General features: G+C 40.5%; 1 protein-coding gene across 7 annotated transcripts in view; it reads right to left on the bottom strand.

Annotated features, from left to right (window-relative positions):
• ITPRID1 (ITPR interacting domain containing 1) overlaps positions 1-24,952 on the bottom strand; it is a 90,695-nt gene that overhangs the window by 44,796 nt on the left and 20,947 nt on the right. For 6 of the 7 annotated variants that reach the window (XR_011139750.1, XM_009679707.2, XM_009679709.2 and 3 more), the window contains exons 3-4: positions 4,560-4,694; positions 1,383-1,529 (exon numbers count right to left, since the gene is read on the bottom strand). The exons of the other annotated variant lie outside the window; for it this stretch is intronic. Coding sequence is in view for 5 of the 6 variants with exons in the window: in XM_009679707.2 (XP_009678002.2) it covers positions 1,383-1,475 (93 nt within the window). In the remaining variant the exon portion in view is untranslated. The remainder of the gene's footprint in view (positions 1-1,382; positions 1,530-4,559; positions 4,695-24,952) is intronic. 7 annotated transcript variants of the gene reach the window in all.

Raw genomic sequence — 24,952 nt, 5'->3', positions numbered from 1 at the left:
CCACCCCCCCCCCCCCTTTTTTTTTTAAAGATACCAGGAAGGGCAAGGAAAGGCTGTTTGCCAAGAAGTGGTGTTTAAGTTGGCAGTTTGGATGGATGATTGTTTGCTTGCCCTCTAGGCAAAGAGAAATAGAAATAACGACTAGCCTAGTTTTTGACAACGAGAGCTCTAGAAAATCACAGGATGAGAAAGAGGGTAAAAGAGTAAGGGCAGCGATAACCGAGGCAGGGAAAAAAAGAAGTCCAGAAGTCACTTTCTTTGCTTCCGTATCCAAGAAGCAATATATTGCTGTCACTTTAACTCTGTATGTCTCTTTGGCACAAGCACCAGGGGAAGGATTACACTTTAGGAGGAAGTAAGGCAAACTTGTCCTCATTTGGTTACCATGGATATGGTACTATGTTAGACAAAACCTCCCATTTGCATTGCAAACAACCATGAGCAATGAAGGACACTGAACTTGATATTCTGGCCACCATGTGTCCCTGGATCTTCCACGTGAACGCTCACAAGTAAAATAACCACGGCTTCGGGCCTGCCCTTCGTACTAAGAAAACAAGGATAAGAGTTGTCGCTTTTCAGATTGAGAAGGAAGAGGCAGAATCATGCACATCTATAGAACAAGTGACATTTCTGGTGCTACCTAGTGTTAAATAGTTACCAAATAGGTATAGCAATCATTTCAGCTTCTAGCTTTTTCCCATGTGGTACAAGAACTGAATTAGTATGTTGGTAATCCGGAATAAGCGATTTCCACCAATACTGGAATGGAATAGAAAGTGGCTAAGTCACATAATTACTAGGCTTTTATACAACAGTTTTTTATCTCACTGAGTGTCCTCTTCATTCTGCAGAAGTACTATATAAAGTACCTTAACTTTATACAAAATCCAGTTAAATGAGCAAGATGAACAGTCCCCTAAACAGACCTAGTAGGAACAAGTACAGTTCAGTTAATAGCAAAGACAGAAATTGCCTTGTTTCCCCAAAACAAATTGCAGGTGATTGTTTGTCTATTAGATTGCTAGATTGTCAGTAATTCTTTTTTATTGCTTTAAGCCCTGCCAGATATATAGTCACACATCATTTTTATTTCAACTGACATGGAATACGAACAATATGACTCTGTTTCTATGGATAGAAGTGGCCAAATTACCATTGGTTTGATTTAAAAAAGAACTGGATCCCAAATAGTTATCTACATCGATGAACGGAGCATTTTCTTTCCAAAGGATCTTAGGCACAGATTAACTAGAATGCTAGATCAGACATCTGGAGAAATTACTGTTTCATCCTGTAGCCCTGGACAGGAGCATCCAGGCACATCTCTGACCAGGCCAGTGCAGGATACATGTTGTCCTAGGGTATTCTTCTTGGCTCACCAGTACAGACGAGTGGTCCATGGCTGGTGACAGGCTTGCCCACACCACATAAGTAGCTTTTCTCTGGTAAGGGGGACATGGCCAGGTCTCCATCTCTCCTTACACCGCCTGGTGCTCTCCATGGTCATAGGGCCACCAACTCTTCAGCTGTCCACAAAAGAGTCCACAGAATAACAGTTTTACACCAATATAATCCCACTCACTTCAGCGGCGTTTCCTGTTGGTATCTGTGTGTGAAAGAAGAATCAGCCCCAGATGTGTTTACCTTCTCCCTTTTTTCTAAAACAAGCAACTGGTAGCATGCCTATGCCTCGATATATTTTCTAAAACCATGCTCATAGAAAGCTCATGGCCACTGCTGTTGCATTCCCCAGCAAACACTGTGAGAAAAGAATAGGAAGCTTTGAGAAAGGATTTCTTAAAGAAACCCCTTGCTTTAGACTGGGCCTCTGCTGGCACACTTCAACATATCTGCTTAAATTCTCACTTAGACCCTGAAGCAGCACAGTAATATGTGGCCCTGCGAACAGTGTCAAAGAGGTGCACAGCATAATTATAGGACCAAGAGCTTCACGTACCCTGAAAATTATTTCAGGCATCTCCAGTAGCCCTAATGCTGACTGTGCACCAGAATCCTCTGGACCCTTTGGTAAATGGGGGTCCAGTTGTTAGGGAGAAGGACAGGGAAGCAGGCAAGTGTTAAACACAGAAGTAATTCTCCAGCCTTGCAGTGCCTGAGTAAGCACTGCTAGATATTACATTCATGCGCGTCAGTCTTTTCCCACCCTTTTGGAGTGCATAACATGAAATATAGCCATGGCTCTACTCTTTCTTCCTCCTTCTGTCTTCACTGGCCCTGAAGCAGGTCGAGAAGGAAGAGAGATGCAGGGGGAGACTTGAAATGGGAGCAAATAGCTGAACTGGTGGCTCCTTCCACATGTCTCTGCCAGCTCTCCAGGGCTCCCGAGTCCTCACTCTCCCCTCGAAGCAGGGTAGAGTGGTGCCACTTCATAGCATAGCCCTGGCCAACAGGCTGGTGCCAGGGCTTTTCCAGATACACCCTATTGCAGTGACAAGAAAGCACAGAAAACACTGAAGCCAGCCTACTTGTCTGGCTAAGGCAAAATTACTTAAGTGTACCTGAAAAAAATGTTAACCCTGACTATATGCAGTCCTTGAAAACTGACCTTAGTGTTTTGTTTACTTTCAGACTCAACTTCCTGCCCTGTAGGATCCTTTCCTTTCTCTGCAAAATAAATTGGTAAGGAAACAGTTCTCCAGGCATTTTCTGAAGCATTAATGCACCAGCTAGTAAAAATGTAGGGAGGCAGGCTGGATGGTAAGTCTATTGAATGAAAAAGTTACTCACGGTGCATAATACATGAAAAAAGCTATTTTCTTAAATGTCTGAAAAGAACTTTGGGCTCAATAGATCTATTTCCTCTGCATTCGATCCTCTCTTTATTTTAGTGAAAAATATGTTATTTTTTCAATTCTATTAATCTCACATAATCATAACAGGACTGGGAAAAGTGGTATTCCCTTCCTTCTCACATCAGCACAACTGCAAATTCTATATGGTAATGCTGAATCCATAAATGGTTGTTATCCTCTTATTTCCACTGCTTTCAAGGGAGTTACAGATAGATATCTCGGAAGTAAATGGCCTGCTATTTTTATTTCCAGCCTTGTTCAAACCAGAAATAACTCACCCTGACTCTTATGAACCATGCAGAATTTGCAGAACTAGAACTTAGAAAAATGCTTTTTCTCTTCTTGATAAAAACATGATCTTTATGTCATAAAGGACAGAGCAGTAGTAAGTGTATTGGCCCTTGCAATGTCATTCTTATAGGGCCCTTCTCAAAATATAGTTTCAGTGCAAATTATTTTTACATTTGTTGCTATTTATAATAATACTGTTTAAAGTGGTATCTAGTTCTTACCAACATTTATATCCCTATCCTGCCCTACGAATGACTTAGCATTCTTATTTTATGAAACAATTCAAAAAACCAGTACTGACTATGTGGTAAGTATGCCTTTCACTTGTGTCTTGGTGATGTCCCAACATGAAAAAAACAGACTCTGATTCTGCTTGCTTGCATCCACTCACACGTGATTTTTCTACACTAAATTTTGGAGCAGATTCTGACACCTACGGGTTAGTTCACAAGCAGCCTGGCTGACTTCAGGCAAAAGCTAGCATGCATGGTGTGTGCTAGCATATGAGGAAAGAAATCAAATGAGGCTGATCCCCCATCTCAGATACAAGCAGGACATCTCTGATGGGAGACACTACATGTTTGCCAGAACTGCTCTGGCAAGTGTTTAACCATAATTACTCTCCTCCTCCTGCCTTCAGGACAGAGTTTCAACTGATCTTACTTTCATAGTGAAGTAGATAGATTCTGCCCTAAATTGCTCCTCGTTTAACTGAGAGTCACGTCAACTACAGTTCAGAGCCTATAAAAGTCAACGGAAAATTACACACTGAGAGTTTGGTTCAAGCATTGTCCACACTAATGACGACAACAAAATCTGCTACCTATCAATCACCTACATTTATTTTCCACATCTGTGAATGGCATAGAAAACCCAGATGGCAAACATTTTACTCTTCTGTGTTGATAAGAGAAACTGCATAATGTGTGTGACTTAGGCGGGGGGTGGGGGGGGGAGGCTATATGTATATATAATCATTTGTGTTGTAGGCCAGATTTCATGTCCCTTAGTTAAACAAACACATCATTTAAACAATTGTTAATCATGTCTATGTCTGACCAAACAAAGAGGACAGTAAATAAATCAATAACTTAATCTGGCTTTATATAGACCAAGAAAAATACGCAGCTCATTGTCTTAGGTACTGGTATCGTTAGACATTGTATATTTAATCATATCATCAGTGACATAAGCTTTAAGATGCAGCCACTGATAAAATGGCATTGTCCAATGTACATGGAGTAATCCACTTGTAAGACACTATCCCGCTGCATTAGACACGCTCCCATTGCATTAGCTGCATTTACACAGAGTGGAACAACAGAAAAGGATTTTTGTCCTCCAAAGATACTTTTCTTGGCATCACCCTTCTGCCAGCAGTGCTTATCTGGGGTAGGCTTGCAGTACAAACACAGCTTTAATGAAGAATACGGGAAAATAAACAAGTTTTACCTGTGCCAGTGTGGATACTGCAAAGCATGCTGTCATACGCATTCAGAAGCCAGAAAATGAATAGGTGAAACTCTCCAGCCAGCTCTCCCATCTTCACTCAACAGCTCTGAAAATCTGTCGCAACTTTCCCTGTTCCTAAAGGGGAGAGGACAAACATTTGCCTAACCTCGACTGATATTTTCATAATCCCCACCCAGTCATGCTGAAGAGAAACCTGTTTTTTCAAATACAATCTATCTGTTTCGTTTAAATGTTTTCAAGAACGGACAGGTTCAGGAAGTTTTGCAGTGTTGAGTTTCTTTCCTAGAGTGGTGAAGGAAGTTGATGTGACCCAGATTTTAGGGGTCAGAGAGTTCTACTGTTGGGGCTACTGCCCTACCAAATGCCACAAGCAAAGGCAGAATGACACCTATCTATGCATAGGGTCGTGTGCGAACACGAAACCCCTTTAGCTGCAAGCACAAGGAAAGGTTTCGATCAGAATGGGGGGACACGCTAACTGAGCTTTTTACTGTTCCTGATGAGGTTTCTTGCATCAAGGACCAGATCTAGCTCAAAGATGATGGCAGCACTGGCCCAATTAAGTGCTGATCTCCAAAGGACAGCAAAAACAGTGACCGAGCATTTCTAAGGAGGAGGAGGAGTAAGTGGTAGTTTGAAGGGGATTTCCAGGATGAAGATGGAGAGTAGGGAACTTGGTGCAATACCAGGGCTATGGATGGGAGCTGAGAGGGGGGATAGCGGGATCACAGGGGCTGGGAGAGCTTCAGGGGAGCTGTGGGATAAATCACTTCTCCAAAATACCCTTTTCCCCATCCTTCCCCTTTCCCCAGTGAAGAGGGGAGGAAATGGACTCTCTCCAGTCCATTCTCTTCCAAAAGCCAGTCTTCCTTCTCTCATTCTTCCCAGCAGCGTCCTTCTTCCATCATTTTCCCCTCAAAAGACCTCCTCCTTCCACAGCAGCCCTCAATCACCCTCTTGCTGCAATGGGATGGGAGAGAAGTTATGGCTGAAACAACAGCAAAAAAAAAAAGATGTGACAAGGGGTCCTGAGAGCAGGGGGCAGCAGCAGAGCAGAAAGCCGTATGGAGTAGGTAGCCATGACCGTGCACTCAGGAGGCATTGGCTGCTCCAGCTGCTGATGCCCTCTTCTCAGCTACAGGCCAAGCTGGCACCTGTTTCCTTAGCTACCTCCTCTGCTGCTGGCAACAGCCGGTCCAGCAAGAGACGTGCAGGGGAAGGGCTAATCATCTGGGAAGGATGACTGCAGTGCAGCACTGCTTCTCAGGGAGAAGGTGTACCTGACCAAGAGCTGGTTTCAAGGCACACAGATTTATCCCCTTCAGCGATTAGACCCAGCCAGAATCGATTGTCTCATACATCCACCAAGTAAGCCTCTACTTGCTGTGGGGCCAGGTTTCAAACACCTTTCCAAACCCCCAGTTTCATTGATGTTAGGATCACTTAGCAGATCCATTGATCTGGAGGAAGAGTGGTGGATCACCTTTTATAATCCAGACAGAACTGTGTCGAGAGTGTGTTGAACAAGAGAGGATATACCATAATTCGGGGTCAAGCAAAATGAACAGGATGTTGCAACTAGATTCTAGAAACAGAAGTCCAGGAAACTTGTAATTAAAGAAATCCTATAGGTTGAGAAGAGACCTATGCTCTGCCCTGAAACGATGCAGTGCAATAACAACATCACAAAGGCATTTTATGGTATATTGCCCCAAAGGATCCAAAGCTGCTATTAAAAAGGCAAGGGACAGAGGAGAGCACATTTTTCTCATGAGTTAAAATTATCTGAATGACTTAATCATGCATAATTATCTATAACTAAACTTCCAGCAAAATGTAAGGCAGCTATAAAACTGCCATCAAGTCATCACTTGTGTGATGACACTCCCACTGCCTCGTACTGAAGTCCAATAGCCACCAGCCTGTAGGTTGATTCTGTCCTCGTGTTTCTTCTTTTTCTCTTTTACCCATTGACTTTTTGTCCAATGGAGATAGAGAATGGCCCTTCATGCAGTGGTGCTGCTCAAACACCCCAAGGGCTTCTTATGTGTCTGCCACTACCCCTCCTTGAGCATCCAGGCGCTGTTGTTCCTGCAGAAAAACATCAACGGACTTGTGTTGTGTGCTGGGCTTGTGCAGGCAGCGGGAGCTGGTTCCCTGATTGCTGCCTCCGGGGGGATGCAGCCTTTTGGGGTGAGGATAACACTGACTGGGAAGAGGTCCCAATAGCACCTAAAACTGGACAGCCTGAAAGTGGTCAATCCACACCATCTCCTAAAGGTGTGAAGATCCAGATGTCCCCAAGAAGCCAATCTGCCCAAGGACAGTTGTTAGTCAATTGCCAGAGGAGGGTGATGGCTACTGGGTTTATCAGAGCGATAAAAATTTGTGGTGCCTTCATGACACATGGAAATGGCACAGAGCATGCTTAAACATCAATCCCAAGAACAAACAAGACTTTTAAAACAAACAGGCAAGCTAATAAAAACAAACTGAGCACTTGAACACTAATGGAAATAACAACACAGCCAAAGCCTACAAAGCTGCTCTCATCAGACTTGAAAAAAGCAAATAAACAGCCTGAAAAATGGATCACACCATGTCAGCAGGGAGCACATGTGAAAGCCCAAGGCCATTTTCAACAGCCCCAGTACACTGCTGGGTACTGAACAGCCCAACTAACACGGACTCTGCCTGGCTCAGGCACTGAATTTCACTAAATAACCTGAGCAAGTAATTTGACTTCTTTGACTCTATGCTGCACCTCCTATAAAATAAGAATTCTAGTACTCTGTCATATATATCCCAGTATGTGAAGGTATACATACCACTTTACCCATTAATATTAAATATTCCCTGTAGCCATCTAAAGTTAATCCTCACCAGCAATGAAACACCTCCTTTGCAAACATAGGCTATAAATCATCTCAGAAAGCACTCCTGCAGGAAAACATGCCTCAGAGCAGCCCTTTGACCAGGAATCCTGACCAGAAAATTCTTCATAATTTCTTTCTCAATATGAATTGAAAGCTCAAAGTTCATACTGGATGGGCTTCATGAAAGAGCCAGATCATGAAAGTAAATGGGTTAATTAAACCAGACTAGAAAAGACTAGAAAAACAAGATAGAGAAAAAGCCCAGGAATCCATCTGACACTCTACAACAGTCGCTAGTTAACATGCATGAATACACATAAATAACACATGATTCACTAAGTATAGTTTATGCTTCCCCTTTTCCTCCTCCCCATCTTCTCCTACACTTTTTGGCTTCCCACATTGTCAGAGAGGAAGTCCTAAACATCACCCCCTGGTTTCATATGTATGAGTAACTTCAAACCATTTGCTATCACTCCTTGCTCACACTAAGGATAGATGCGCAGAAGCTGAAGCAATATAATCTCAGCAGAGTGCACAGGGCTCCATCAAACTCCCAAAGTACAGGACTAACTATTTGGTACCATTGCATGGCATTTTGCCATACTCCAAAGGATAAATAGCTTTCGGGACGTTAGTTGGTATTGCTGCAAGATGCAGCAAGATGCCCATGAGAGCCTGCAAGGGTATCTCTTAGTGCAAACTTATGTTGCATGATGTTCACATAACAAATCCACCCCTACAGCTTGGAGGCTATAGTATAAGCAACTCAAACATCATAGCTAAAACGGAAGCAAACTCACTCTCACAAGCTTAGTATGTTAAAATTTTACCTTAGGTAAAAACCCAGTCTCTTCAAGAGTAAAAACATCACCCAGCCTGGACTAACAATTTATCTGCACTTGTCTTTATTTTTGGGAAACAGTGAACCATTGCGCTAAAGAGGCGAAATGAGAAAAGTCAAATTAAAGAGGTCAACAGCAATAAGCCAGCTTCTTCTCCATACCTTTTTAATCAACTCATATTGTACCTCAACACTTCTGCCACAGCCAGAATAATGTAATTTATCATTACCATGAGTGTAATTTAGTGAACATACAAAAAATCCTACTATGATTATCATCAGGCCTTAAAAACTAGGTTTCAAAGGCAGTATTTCCCTCTAGCATGCATGTGATTGTGTCAAATGGTATTCTCAGTTTTCCCTCAAAACATCACTTTTTCCCCATATTCAAAATCCTTTTTTTAGATTTCAGATGTTTCCACCCATTCTTATTTTAAAACTTCCAGTTTTTCCCAAAAAGTACTAACTGAAATTTCAAAAACTCATTCAAACCCATTAAACTCTTCTATTTCAATAAAATCAAAACAACTAATTTTATTGTCACCCATTACATTTGAAAATTAGCATTTTAATTAACTACATTTCTATGTGGAAAGACCTTTTGGACTGGAAAAGAAAAATTTCTTGTGAAGAAATGCTATAATTCAACATTTTGAGCAAGTTCACAAGAAAGGATATCTTAAAGAGTTTCAGGTCAAGAATTAGTCAAAATGAACTATTTCTATCAAATGCTCTGGTTTTAGCAGTTCAACATTTTTAATGAGAAAAATATCAGAAAATCCTCTAACCAGTGCTAGCCTAATTCCTTTCTCTTCTCCCCTGTCAATCTTAGATTATTTTGAGAAAGGTCATGCCCTGCAAGAAACTTGTCTTTTCTGAGGAGCAAACATTAAATGTTTCTAATAAACACATTCATTATCAGCATGTTTGTCAAGTTGTGCTGCCTTAACACAACTTAGGTTTAGGTCCTTAGGTTTATAGGGATGCTTTCTGCTTTCAGTCAGGGAAAAAATCCACAACAACAAATTCAAATCCTTCTATGTACTCTTTTATTTTGTATATAGAAAGTCTCGTTGGGACTTTAGGGTAGATAGATAGACTTTGTCTTCCCATTCTGCGTAGGATGTATGTCGCTGTGAGAGCCCCCAGAGCCCTGCCACATATCCCACAGAAATCAGAGAAGAGCTATCCCAAAGGCCTGTTACTGAAATGTTGCTCTTTCGTAACGGGAGGGATGTAACCTTGCCCAGTGCAAAGGACGCAGGATTGCACTAACAAATCTGAGGTTACATTTTCAGTAGGTGGGGTGGGTTTGCAAATGCTCTGATGGCCAAATTTCCCTCCTCTGCCTCTGTGCTTCCCCAGGGCAACCAGCCACAGGATTTAGGCTCCGAAGCAACAAAGCAAGTACTTAGTATTCAACATGGCTATAAAGACAGACTTTCTCTTGAAATTAAGCACAGGCTGAAGCACTATCTTGATCCAGGACCTCAACCTTGTGGCAGTAGCCTGTTAACTTTCTTCAACGATATTTTTATATTTCCTTCCCCATCTCTTGTAAATAACTCAGCTTCTTCATGGGAGATCTAAAGCCATACATGCTTTTTGTACAAATAAGAAGTGAAAACTGGGTTGATGGCCTATGACACTGAAGTGAAACTATTCCCCTCAGAGCTATTTCTGGAACACTAGGCAAAAAAAAAGAGAACATTTTTCAGCAAAATAGTCATTAATAAGGAGTGATGTGCATACATACATGAGTTTGTGTATCCATGGGCATCTATCTGTGGGGGTGTATGAAGTTATAGGGAAGTGCTGAAAGTATATTTTCCAGCATTCTCTGTGAAGTTAGCCAGAAATATAAAGAACATAATTTGGAATGGGGAATGGGTAATACTTGTTCTCTTGCAGCCCACAGCACAAAGAGCAACTTGTGGGCTCCCTTCTCCTTCCGCTCGAAACCCCCCTTTCTGCCGCACAGAAGATTCCAAGTCAGAGTGCTACAGACAATCTGGGAAAACAGCATATAAATTACAGGCCCTGTCCTATGACTACATGCTCCCTAGAGATGGCTGGTTGGAAAATTTCTGAAGAACTTTCTTTCCCTTGTGAAAAACAGAGCTATGTTGAAACTGAGATGCTTATGAGAATGCAGCTTTCACAAGCTGAAATTTTTTTAATGTGGTTTTTTTTATTGTTTTTAAACAAGCACATTTATAAGACACTTGAATTTTCTCACATCCCGTTTTCCCATTCTGTTACTGTGTTCCAGTTGCGAAATATTGTTCAGCAATTAAAAAGAGTGGATTAAAAAACCTTGTCTTCTTGATTACTTTCAGATCTTTGTCAGTAACAAAAGTGAGTGGACATTTGTATTGAAAATAGTGGCTGATGACTAGAAAATGGTACTGTCATTTTAAGTAACCTTTTCAAAACTGGCATGATCTAGAAGATCTATGTGACCACCATTTTCTACTTCTCTGTGTGAATATGGATTAATGCCACCATCCATGCAAAGCTGATTGCTTGTTATCATCCTCTGTTTGTGTCCCCTCTAGATTCCCAAAGAGGTATAAAAGGACATTTTTTATAAATACGAATCAAATCAAAACTTTTTGGATCCTATGGAAAGACAAAATTTATTACTAAATGCAGATTGATTATTTTCTTTCATATCAAATCCATCTTCTGTACAGAAGAGATTAAAATGATTCTACCACCACTTGTTTGATCTAACTTTATCCTTGCCATTCATTACTTGAAAGGAGAGGTAAGGAGGGGGATGCCACAGGAGGGGGGCCCATAGTTTAAATACCTGCTATAAGACTTAATATTTTTGGGTCACTCTGTTGTCTTTCAATAATTCAGCATTTGTAATATCTGCCCTCGTTCTCTCCTGGTCTATATTTTCTTGGTACTGAAGACAGCTGACAATCTTATAGCATACGGCATCTCCGAAACAGTCCAGATCCCCTTAGAACAGTGTTGCAAGAAAATTGACTGAGAAAGCAGGGCGACAGCATTTGGACACAATTATGTATGAAAAGACTTGGATAATACTTGATTAATGTGCAAATTTCCACCAGTAGAGGTCATTTTCAGCTAAGAATGAGTTAAAGAAGCTCATGAAAAGCCCTGTCTTTTTATGTATGGGAATACCTTTAAAAACAGTCCTAATGACCCGGATATTTCTCACCAGCCCCGGGCTAGGCAAAAAGAATGTTAAAAGGCTTAATAAACCGTATTTAATTTGGTCAGGCAAATTCAACTTGTGCTGTGAAATATCAACAAAATCCCAGTTTTCACATTTTTAGTGTGTATGGATTTATTTGGTCAGTTTAAGCAACTCTGATGGGCTGAATATTTTTGCTGAGAAATTATTTTTTTCTGGGGAAAACTTGCCTATGCAACAGTAACACTTCTTGTAAGTCTCAGTAAAAATGCAGTTGGTAAATGGGAGCCATCTGTTTTCTCCGCATTATTCCACGTGCCTACAAGCATCATCTGCAACTCCTTTCACAGAAGGCCAAATCCTACCCTCAGATACACTACCTAAATGGCATGGCTGTAATGTCTGACAAATAGACTGTGTATACAGGGATGCACACAAATTTTCTTTTCAAGAATATATTCCATTCATTCTAGGATCAAACCATGAATTAATATACACTAACATTGGCGCCTTAGGAGAGATTTTAGTTCTTTAGAATTTAGGATCTTTAGATGTCAAGATTTTAGGTTTTTAGCTTCACCAAAGGTAAGAACTCATTTTTAGAAAGGGGAGGAGAGATTATAAAAAAAGAGAAAAATTAAGAAATCCCTGTAAGGACAGTAATGGGCTGAAACTGAGAAAGTATCAAACTGTTGTACTGTGAAAAAATTAAAAATAGAAACAAAAGGATGTTTGATAAAATATGCAATTGTCCAAATTGAATGTTGAGAGTAACACAACAATTCGGATAATAACTAGAAGTGTGTGAGAGGAGAGTTAACAGTGATTAACCCTCATACAATAATGGAGAAAAAAATACACCTACACTGGGTAGCAGGGAGTTTTGATTTTTTGGGTTGTCTTGAAATCTTACAGTGTTTACATGTAAACAAGGTGTTCAGAAGGGCATTTCCTTTCACCTTATCACACTTCTATTAATTAATACCTGCAGTCTCTGGCCAAACACCTCTTTACTATATAATTCTTCACTGAAACCAAGAGTTTCCATCATGGACATATTGGGTGAGCTGCTAACAGATGACAGACCCACAGAGTTTATCTTCTGTAACTTACTGTGATCTTTTTCATCACCCCAACAAGGGACAGGAGCCAACTGCACTAGACCCTGTATGAACGCTGTAAGCATATATTATATTGTACCAGTGTAGACATTTCTGAATTATTTCATGCAAGGAAAATAATTTTAGAATTAATTTGGCCTTCTAGATTTTAGTAGCAAGATACATTGTCAATTACTTGAACTGACAGATTAATTGACCTGTCTTTCATAGGCAGCATTTTAGTGAACTTTCCCCAAAAAACTTACTGTGGGACCAGATGCATGTGAAACCTCAGAGATGAGGCCAGATTGTTTGTCTGGTGTTCTGAGAAGTCCTGTTAAAAAGCGGTCCCAGAACAGAAAGTCAGCTCCAAGCCCAACTACAGACAAGCTGGTGTCTTGCGCTGTAACGCTCTCAGCAAAGATGTGTTGGAATTTGATCCAAAGCACCTTAAAGTCAATGAGAGCTCTTTGAATTAGGCCCAGCAACAAAGACAATTGAGGGACTTTTTTGTTTATAAATGCCATGAAGACTGTTATTGTGGATGTTTGGGGCATCAGGAAAGTAGGAGGAAAGGATGTTAAAAAATGCCATCTAAGTTTGAGAACACAGCTCGGCAATCAATATACAAGAATTAATGCTTGGCAAAGCAATAATATCCCTATTTCTCCTTGTTTTACACCAAGGACCGAAAGGGGAGTTGAAGGAGATTAATTACTTTGCCTGCTAATCAATGCAAAGACATATTTTTCTGCTTCTCCATCTCATAATTTTTATTTCATCTAGTTTGGGTTTTTTTAGAGTTGCCAGATGTCCCAGTTTCACTGGGACAATCCTGGTTTTTGAAGGTACATCCCATCTGCTCTTGAAAATATTTCTGTTCACTACTCTCTTGTCGATTGTGCGCTTTTAGAGCAGCCAGCCAGCAAAGGACTGCAGGAGAGAGCCTGGTAAATTATTATCAAACTATAAAAAGCTGCCCATATTTCCCCAATGCTGAAAATTAATTCTGTAGGGAGACTTTTTTGCAAAATGTAAATGGTCACTGTGGCACACAAGAAATTACAATTACAAGTCCTGCTGCTGCTCAGAGATCACCTATTAATGGATATGCATGCCAAAATGGAAGTGATACTTCTGTCCTTTCTGGGTTGCTTGAGCTCCAGTCGCAGAGAAATGCCTGGACTTGGAGCACCCCAGCTTGCACAAAGACAAGATGTGCGCGCCCAGACTGACGTGAATAAATTAAGCAGGGGAAGGCTGCTCATCTTATTGATGAAGTGTTCAGAAGCAGCTTTTAGATCATATAGCTGAGAAAAGAGGTCCTCTAAAACAAGGGGATGGAGAGGAACAAGAGCACTTTGCAGAAAAAATCAAGAAGGAAAATCAATTTGCAGGAAAACCAAATCTCTGCCAGAGCCAGAGGTGGATGCAGCTGCAGTGCTGGTGACTGGCACGGAAGCTAGGCTGTGTTACCGACCTGCAGAAAGTCCTCCAAGGAAGTACCCAGGGGAGGAGGCTAAAGCCCCAATCAGCCCAAAGTACCTGGAGAAAGTGGAGGCTCTTCCATATACTTTCAGCTCCAGCTCCACCTTACAGCTGCTAGCTACCATGAATATATCGTGATTATAACAACTATATCACAGTTATAGCATGACATTCTTCCTAAAACTCCAGCTACTGGAGTCTCATAAACCTTTAAGAATCTCAGATGTTCATTAAGACCAGAAAGGATGTTTGTGGTCCTTTTCAGTATGAGAAAAAAGCTTACAAAAGCAACTGCAGAAGGACAAATGAAAAGCACGCAAAGCCGGATATTTTCAAAGCCATTTCCTAGTGTTCTTCTGAGGCTTGATTCATGGCACTTGCATGCTAAGGGCTAGCCCTGACAGAACAAGGTCAAGGAATGAAAAAGGTGACGCTATCTCAAATAGAGAGATCATCTTCCTCCGATCTGATGCCATATTTTTGAACAAGCCCTATCAAAACATCTCCTGCATAATCCCTCAGACTTAACAACGTTCACACAGCTACCTCACTTTGTTCCAGTAAATCTCTCCTTAAAAACTGCCTCTGCCACAAAACCTACAAAGGACTTGAAAACACCTATGCTACAGGTTGTGCTGGAAGTAGAAGTGTAGAACTCAAAATTTTCAAGAAATGTTTTTTTTCCTTTTCTCCTGCAAAGTAGGGGCAATTAGAGGAAAAACTAAAATATCTGTGGTTGTTACTTGTCTGTCAATACAAACAAGTATCTGAGCTCTTTAAGAATGAGAAATATGGCATATATAGTCCAGCTAGTACATATAAAATATTGTTAGCATATTTATAAAGTAAATCAGTACAGAACTTTCTTTTTGAATAATGGCATACTAAAGCATCAAGTTTGAGGTGAGGTTTACCTATTGGTAGAGCTCAAAAAGAGAGAGGGAGAGAGAAAAAGAGAGAGAGGGGGGATGACACCCATGAAACTCGGAAATTGTATGCAAACTTCTAGAATGGGGTTCATTTGTCCAAACGTAGCATTCACAGTGTGGATAATAACAGCTGAGCTAGACTGCAGAACAACTTTCCCAGCCAGTAGAGATGAAAAGGCACTTCTAGGACATGAAATGGAGGTCTAACCTAGGCCAGGTATATCAAAGCCTTAAAACACTCATTTCTCATGCCGGACTGCAAAGGGAGCCAGGCTCACTAGCTCAGACATAGAAATTTTCACTGTAAATGTCTGCAGCGTGGTGAGATACATCCCACTCCTAACGCTCCAATATAGATAAGGAAGAAACTCCTGTTTTTTAAGAAAAAGTTTGGAAAGCGAACATAGCAGCCCAATAGTTATTCAACATAACAAACCTGAATATTAAGTACTAACAACATAGTAACTTACAACACAGTGGAGTTGTAAGGGATCAACCCTTGTTGGAATTGGTAATATCACCTGAAATACTTTGATTTAAAGGACTGGAGTGGTCCAGCAAGAGCATGATTTGAAACAATAGTCTAAACATTCTCACATTTTCTTCTGGAAAAAAATATTCACTGGAAAAATGCCTTTAATTTTTTCCTCTGCATTTCTAATCGATGGGAGAAAACTCTAGAAATGCTCATCCTGCTTTTTCTAGGCCTTTCTATCTGATGGAAACAGGCAGCTGTCTCACTAACCAATGCCATCCTGAACCTTACCGGAACTTGCTCTGTCTCCTCCAATGTCTGTAACAAGGACATAGGCTTAACTAGTAGTGGACAGCAAGGAAAGTGATGACTGGCACAGCTATGAGAGAAGGTTTGGAGGTCATGAGCCCCCCCTAAGTGTGTTCCACAATGGCAGACATTTCATATTGGTGCGTTATTTAAAAACTCTAGAACTGAACCTGTAAAATAGTGTATTTTTGCATGCAAGGTACGCATCACAGAGGTGAGGAGTTATACTTCAGAAGTCACAAAACAGGTAATTACTCCTCAGCGTTTTAATCTACCCAGTTTGTAGATTCAGCTGCATAAAGTGCTTGCTTGTATTATGTGTATAATATTAGATCTATATCTTCTAGAGTATGTGGAAGTTATATAAATTTTAACAGAGTATTGCCAAATGCCAAAAGTGCCTGTAGTGAAGTCAAAACATGTCTATTCCTCACCAGTGACCCTCTCAATAATTCATATAGCGCAATGCCAGCAATTGCAGTGCCACCATCTACAGAAAGCATCAGCAAAAACCCTTTTCAGCTGCTGCCTGCTAAGTTTTCAGTAAAGATGCCATTTGACATTTGTTCTATCTGAATTAAAAATGCGTTACATAAAATTTTAGAGCTGAATTAATACACTCTTAAGCACACAGAACGGAGCAGCGCAAATAAAACCTCTTGTCATTTTTCACTTGTCTCTGCAGGATGATTTTATTGCTTTCATCAAAGAAGGGAAAGCCACCTTCACTCAACAAACAACCTCGGGTGTCACCCTTGTGGTCACCTAAGTAGCTAAATTCTTCACAAACTAAAACCTTTACCTGTTGTTTCCATAAAGCTGCTCTGTATATGGGGTCCCTCAGACATGTCTTCTTCTCCCACCTGCTGGAATACAAAGTCTGGCCCTAACATATGCCTGGAGAACAGCAATACGCAAGTACAGATAAATCTTACAGAATAGGTAACTCAATCAGTCGCTTCCAAGATGCGTCACGCTTGTGCAGTGTTTACCACAAAGACTTTCCACACACATGCAATGTATCTAATGCTCCCCAAATACTATAGCCCTATTGGGCAGTGCATGCGCAAGTATTTCCGTCCAGAAAACATGCTAGGACCATGCTTGTAATAAAATGCAGCTCTTGCAGTTTGATTAGTTTCATTGGCACCCCATGTCAGTTTAGCACTTTACTGCATGGTTAACCATAGGATTTAAATACGTAAGTAAATGTATTTCTGAATCACAGCTACTGTCGTTACTTAGCCCAACCAGGATAAACAGAGATCAGGCAAAGTGTAAATACTAATTAATTCCAGAGACTAAAGAGGTTAAACTCAGTAGACCTCTAAACTACAGGCAGTTCAAAAAATTGGTGCATCACTAGAGTATTGCACGTTCCACGAGCAGGTTAAAATGTAATCAAGAAAGATCCAAAGAAAATTTTGCCTCTAGGATGAATTAATTCAGAGAAGGCAAAACAATGCTACTAAATAAGAAACGACTCAAACTTTCAATAGAACTTGAAACAAATCTGATCACTGATCTTTTGGGAAATGTAAAAGATCATATTCAGTTGTTTTCTTTCTATTTTTTACCCTTATTTTCTCTAATTGTGATGGAGATTGGAAAGGCCAGCGCTGAAATACAAAAGAAGAAAATACCATTAAAAGTGTTGTGACTGTGACAGGCTGAAGCATCAAAAACAATGTGAAATGCTTTATTAAATATGCAAAGCTATTGCGAGTACATGCTTAAGTGCATTACTGTGCTTGAAATGCAATCTCTTTTTTCTCAGGCAAGATGAACAGAGAAAGAGCAGCTACTTGTAAATTCTAGATTGCACGTGTGGTGTTAAAGAAAACTTTAACAGCAGTGAGGGGGACAGGGAGCACCGAGCCCTGGGCAGGGGCACTGGTGATCCCCTGCATGCAGCCAATGAGAACAGCAGAGAACAGTGACCCTCAGCCCAGCTTGGAGCTGCACCCGAATAATCCAGCAGGCCAGGAGACAGGTAACAAGGTAAAGCAGGCATTACAGGACTCAACCGCCCGCCTTTCCCCCCATGCTCTCTAAAAGCCAGTTGCGTTTTGTAGCCGTGGGTAAGTTTTGCACTCAGGGAAACACAAGAGCCTACTGAAAGGGCCCTGGCGTTGCCCAATTGGGTCATCCACCCCCCTTAGGCTCCCTCCTGGATGGTCCTACAGGCCTCAGAGATGCTTCTGAGCGCTGCTCTGTCTTTGTCGCTGCTTCTCTGCTATGACAATAAACCACTAACAAGTCACTCAGGCCCTTTTTATCTCTTGCAAAACAGCTTCACCTGGGAGCATGAATGTGGAAGGATATCTGATAAATCTAATAACTACCTCCAAATGTTTGCTGGGAAGATACTTGCCTGGATCTGCTGAGTTGATTTCCTGCTTGGTTTTCCAACAGCCCTCTGTTCAGCTAGGTTAATATCTACAAGTAGGGAAGTTTTATTTCTCAGCAGAATGATACTGTATTTTGTCTCACACAGGAGATTACATACGGGATTTCCCAAATTGCTATAGATCAGTATTTTAAGTGACTGCATAACAGCTTCACGTCTGCTATGTGCTTCACTAACAGATAGGCTACTGCCTAGTCCTAAATACAAATCTCCTATGTTTGAACTCAAAAAGCCTGGAGAGGCAGTGAAATCTTAAAGCCTGCAACAGATAGACTCACGGACACCTATTAGCCTCAATAATTGGACAAGAAATCTATATCCAAAGTTAACGTACTTTTTTGAAGGGTATGGAGATGTGAATAACCCTTTGCCAGTTGCACTTAACTTATTTCTGCAGTAGTTTTATATAAGATCTCCATCATAATAGCTTCTGAGCACCCACAGTCTTTATGTACTATAATTTCCCTATGTAACTGGACAACAAAGGCTCAGAGAAGCTAAGTGACTTGCTTCAGGCCACCTCGGAAGTCTGGAGCAGGACAAAGCTTTGCACATCATTCTTCCTAGGCCTTGTTTACTCAACATCATTTTCGTTTCCCTTCCAAAGGATAGAGAACGTGTTCAGAAATAGAACCTAATACGAGCAAATTGCCCAGAACTGACTATCCCAAACATTCATATTTGCATGAATAGTTTTGCATAATGTGTTCCTCTTCTGGCAAGGTATCGCATCCCTTCAGCTCCTCTCTGTTTCAGCTAAAAAATACTCGACACTGTTGAAAACTTGGGGCATTTCTGTGTGCAGAGCAGATTTTACACTTGCACACCACCAGATGCACAGGCCATCCGGTTGCTACTGACAGCACAGGAGCCCACTGTCATTGCAGTGGACAGCTGAGGCTGTGCAAAAACTGTGCATGCTTTGTAGTTATATGCATAAACCACTTGTTTAGTGCCAAGTGGATGTATTTCTCCAAGGCAAATAAAACCATTTCAACTTCTGCCCATGCTTCCACTGGAGATTTGAAAATCAAGCAAACTCATTAGTGCAATTAAATGATCTTTAAAAAGTGAAGCAGCCCAGCTCTGCTTTCATAGATTTTAAAGGAGGGAGGTAACAAATGAATCCTCTAATCTGATCATGACTTGAAAGTAAATAAAATGAAAGAAACTGAAATATTTGCTGACTCTCACAAGAAGAAACAGAGGAACTGTGGCAAATAAGTATTCTGTCACTTCAGGGACAACAGGATTATGTTTCTCTGCCTCTACATAATTGTCTATACCTGGATAGATTTCCAGTTGTGTCATCCATACCAAAGGGAGCATTAGTAATTTAATTACTGTCTTCTACAAGGTAGTTAGTGACAGTAGCATCCAAACATATTTAGCACAAAGTATGACATTTAAATCAAGGAGGGAAGAACCTGGAAGAGTTTGAGGGCTGCAAATCTCTTTAGATATATCGGAAGTACAAGTTTTTGTATCGTCTTTCCCTCTACAAATCAAAACCTCACATTCTTTCTAATAAACAGCCCTTTAAATGTATGTACCCCTCTACTGATTTCAGTGAAGTGGCACAGGTAACTCGGATTAATTGTTGTAACCTTTTTTATCTAGGAAGAAGAAAGTTCTAAATACTGTGCATCAAATGGTCCAAACAGCTTTAGCAAGGTTTGTGAAGTCTATGGCCTTAAGGCATTTTTGAATAAAGACGTTCAGGCATTTCACTTTAAATTTTTAAAAATTTAATCTGCAATACCCAATAGCTAACTTGCTTTCCTAAATTTCCACTATAAATTATTTGCAATTTTTATACAAAAAATTGCTCTCGATAAAATAATAAAGTTTTTCAAAATCAATACAATTTTAATCTAAAATAGGTTTTTGTATAACAGAGCAAGTTTGAATTTCCTTATCTTTCTGTTATGCTTTTAAGAATTCAGAAAACTCCTGTCAAACTTACTATTTCATTTCAATGAAAAAGCAAAGATTTCTATTACCTCTTACACTGATAATACATTACTGTACTGTACACAGCTCCACACCTTTAATTTTCAATTTGTAGAAGACTTTGATGCTGACAGTTATCAACAGAGATCAGATCCATTCCTGAAGCACCTTGTATAACAATAACAGGATCCGGGCCTAAAAAGTGCTTTTCATTTTTGTCAGTAAACGTGCTTTTTCAGTATTGGTTATTTCAATCTTCACTGGTAAAATAGAATATACCGACAAAAGCCCAATTTTGCTAGTATGAAATACTTGCAGCTGCCATAAATCACTCCTTGCCCTGTTTATCCACGTCTGTTACACCTATGTTAGTGAAAGTACACAATATAAAAAGAGACTGTGCCTAAGTCATTGACATTATCACCATTGACAGTTTTGCCTGCTGACTGATACCTGGCTGGAGAGTTTGGCGCTTGGGAAGACACAAGGATTATGGTTACTGTGTGTGCACAAGCAGCCGTCCCTGAAGTAGGTAAGGAAGCCAGTCAGCAACACATGGGTTCAGAGCTAGTGCCCTGTCGAGACAAGGGGCTGCTGTGTATTCAGGCTGCCTACGAATTTCTGAAGCATGGGAAAAATGGCTCAGAGTAAGACCAATCACCAGCTGAGGTCAACTGCAAGCACTAAGGGCACACTGCCACTTGCTTGCAGGGATGCTCCTGGGAGAAGGAGGAAAACTGCAGCCAAGCTCCAGCCCCAGCTCAGTGGCCTTGCTAGCTAAGCCCATGCGTGGCTGGGAGTGCAACGACAGGAGTTCAGGAAGCTCTGCAGGCTTAGCTTAAAATGTTAATGCAGCTATTCATCAGAAACTCCACTTGCTTTAATCAACATTATTTCCAGAGTGCAAGTACTCAGCCAGGGATGAGCAGCGCCAGTGGGAAGCACAGCGTAGGAGATAGAAGAAGCCCCCCAAAAGATTCATTAATACTAGCAAATGCCTCCTGTATTGCATTTTGGTTTTCATGGGAGTTTTTACTCCTTGCCTTTGCAACTGGTTTTTATAGTTTCCCTAGAAAGAAGGGAACTCAAGGCAGTGTTTTGAATCATGAAGCCCAGTTTCAAGATTTATAGAAACAGGAACTGTTGATATTAAGAGAGTCGCATCTTTTTTTTTTTTTAACCAGTTCTGAATTTGACTAACAATCTTAGGTTCAAAAGCCATGTCCCCATCTTTCATGTAGTCATAAAGACATTTATATTCTGGAACTAGTTTTCTTTTCCTTTTTGCACAGCCATTAATACATTTTTTTTCTTTTTTGTTTCATAGCTGCCAAGTCTTGCACAGCTCCATGTGTGAATTTATGCAAATTTCAGAATGCGCTAATTCACATATTTGCAAATTGGCATGTGATTGGCAAACATGTAAATGAGCTCATTTAGTCATTTTCCTCTTCCCCCAAACTTCAGTCTGGGATCACTGCACCCTTCCCCAAGTTATGGTAACATAGGAACACGCAACTGCCGAAAACCTGGTGGGTCTAGTAGGGGTTTGAGCTGGGTGTAACCATGTGCCAGGCTGAGCACGGGGAAGGAGGCTAGAAAACAGCATAGGCTGCTAACGTGCCCAGGTGGTGACAGCGTGAAGCAATGCTGGCCATGAAGGGAGTGTGGGGCTGGCTTCGCAGTGACCCATCACAAGAGCTCCCGCCGGCCACTGTAGCCATACCTGCAAAACGCCGCTCACGGTGACAGCACGACGGAGCTGCCGCAAAAGGGAGAGCCGTGCCAGATGCAGGGCGGTAGGTAGTCCCGTTATTTTTCCTTCTCACCAAGCGCCACTTGCTGCTTTCACACAAAGGGCAACGGCTCGCAGAGAAAATAAGTATTACTCTGCAATTTTCCCCCTGCTTGCGGCCCAGCAAGGTTGGTGCGGAGTGAAACGTGACTACGTCCTGCTGAGCTGTTACACCAATATTTCCAAGGTTTTGGGCAACCTCTGATTTTCTCCCTTTATTTACCTAAACCAGAGCCTGTTAGAAGCCTTAGCATGGTAGCTGCTAAATTTATCCCATACTTAAGAGCTGAGAAGTTCCCAGTGAATGCTTCTGTGCTGCTTCTCCACAAAAGCAACATATTTGTAGGAAGCTGCACTGCCTCTAAAAATGACAGCTACCCTGTAAAACACCTGTAGTTGTGGGTGACAAAATTAGCAAAGTAGCCTCAAAAGGTTAAGTAAACCAGGGTTGAGAAACTCAGCTAAATCAAAAGGAGGGGGGAAGAAAAAAAATAGAGAAAACATACAATTCATCTTCAAGTTATCTAGGGCAGCTTGCCTTAGAATTAGCTTAATTAGCTTCATTACCTTGTTTCATATGGAAATATTGTAGGAACAGTATTCTTTCTGTGGCACTCAGGTAGTTAAATCCACACAATTTGCTTTTTGAAGCTTGGATTCTGCTGACTTTATTTCAAGCAATCAAAAGTATCTAATTTGCATTCGCATTCACATTAGTGGTCCATATGTTAGCCCTGTTTAAAAGCTATACGCTGCATTCATTATGAAATACTTGGCTTCCTAGCTTTATCCTTTTCCTTTGAAATTATTGTGATAATATTGCAACTCTTCTATCCAGGCTATTCTCACATGCAAGGTTTTTTTGTGTGATTTGGTTCTTTTTCAAAGTCTTCCAAGGGTAGGGCTTTTTAATTTTTGTTTACAGCGTTATGGGAACTTGCAAATTGGCGAAATAACTCACTATCATCATTTAATATGACAGTATATTATTCCTCATATTCCTCATACCTAAAGCTTCATTAAAATATCAGGATTTCAATCTGTCTCTGAGTAAGATTTCAGACCACACACAGCGTCATGAAGTACATGCCCTTCAGAGTTCATCATGCTACTCACTGAACTGAGACACTCTTAAAAATGAAAAAACTGGGGTTTTTTTACAGTTTCTTAAAGTTTCATCTTCATTGTGCAACACAGAGTAAGACATTTCCTACTTAACAGAGTTCATAATCCAAATGAAGAGAGGAGATAAATGGGTAGACGAAAGAAACTGAGTCACTGACAGATGAAACGTACTGCTTGTGGTCACACAGAAGGACTGTGACAGAATCAAGAATAAACTAAGGTCTTTTGGGTTGTCCTCCTCTGCCTAGGGCTGAAGACCATCCCTCCTCTCTTGTGACTCACTTCATCAGTTTGTCACTTCATTAGGAGTAGCTATAATGCATACTTTAAAGCTATCACCAAAGTCCTCCTTCCAGAGTTTAATGGATGTCACTGTTAACGATTCATACGCTTCAGTGTTGCACATCTAATGCTCATATTTTGGAACAAGAATCATATTTCTTTCCAAGAATCGTATTTCACACCACGATGTGATTCCCACTTGGAAATTGATTCCTATACCCCTAAAAGTTCCAAGGAGAAAGTCTTTTCTCCCCTGCACTTTCTCTGTTGCTTCTGACATTTGGAAACTCCTTTCCCATTGCAGTCTTTGGAAGGTCTCTGAAGATCCTATAAGGTGAGGAGTAATGACGTGGCTGCCAGGAAATGAACATCATAAAAGAGTGTCTGCTGGGAGAAAGAGACAAATATCCTGAGATAAACACCTCAAGAAAAATTTCAGAAAACCTCTATTAATAATTCAGTGACCAGAAGAATTATATCCCTCATTGATCTTAAGTTTTAACACGACATCTGTTTAACCAAGAGTTTCTTTGATGGGTAGAAGAGAAATGGAAGGTTTTTTAGACAAACTGTGAGATGTGGAGTTTAAAATTATTAGGTTTGTTGTTTGGAGAGATCTTAACTGACTACTTTAACAAATTTACATAGTATCCCTGAGAAAGGATTGTAATATTAGGAAATAAATGGTAAAAGAGTTCATTTAAAATTCATATTAGAATGCCAGAAGTATGTCTTTCGTAACTGCAGCAAACATAAGAATACAATTAGTAGCCACCTTATGTTAACATATGGAAAGTAAACCCCAACCATGAAAATGAAGCATTGAGCTTTTGAGGTGAAAGTGTTGCATATGAGAGGAGTGTGGACACTCTGACTACACATAAATTCAATCATGAAATGTAAAGCATCGAAAGGTGGTACATAAAGTAAAAGGAATACCAAATCACTATAGGGCACTCCTGATCATTGTGGGCACATGTCTGGCACATGTGTATTTGCATTAAATAGGAAATATTGCCTTTTATTGGTGGACTATTTCTCTTTTTTTTTTTTTTTAATGGAGCTCTTTACAACACCTTAGTAGTATAATAACACATGGTAAATTGCAGTTTGCTTTCTAGAGGATTCTGAGTGAGGTAATAACAAATAATGGTCCCCAAAACTCACAAGTGAATTTTTCAGCAGTTCTTTCTGATGTATTAGCTTAAGTACATTATGGCAAGCTTCATGCAGAGTTAAATAAGTTAGGAAAAAGTCAGTGTGCATAATAAATAGAGGCACTTTTTCTTAAGTCCTAGAGAATTCAAGAGATCAGTGCTTAGTACTGCTAGACATTATTTTGAGGGGAAAAAAAGAACACAACAGTTTAAAGATTACAGGCAAAAAGCCAAAACTTCAGTGTTAAATTCAAAGAAGCTTCCTGAGCCAAAGACTGTTATCCCTGAAGTAGTTACAAAAGAGCAATATGCCAGGAAATGAGAACAAAACCAAAGACTACGGTATCAGAAAGTGACCCTATTTGCAAGCAGGAGAAAGCATCCCCCTTCCATGTAGATAATAACCTACTTGGTTTACAGCTATATTATCCGTATCATGTGTGGCCACTCTTGAGAG

This window comes from Struthio camelus, chromosome 2 (assembly GCF_040807025.1).
Source record: "Struthio camelus isolate bStrCam1 chromosome 2, bStrCam1.hap1, whole genome shotgun sequence".
NCBI lineage: Eukaryota > Metazoa > Chordata > Aves > Struthioniformes > Struthionidae > Struthio > Struthio camelus.
Note: the sequence above shows the minus strand (reverse complement) of the source record. Positions and strands in the feature narration are given on the sequence as shown.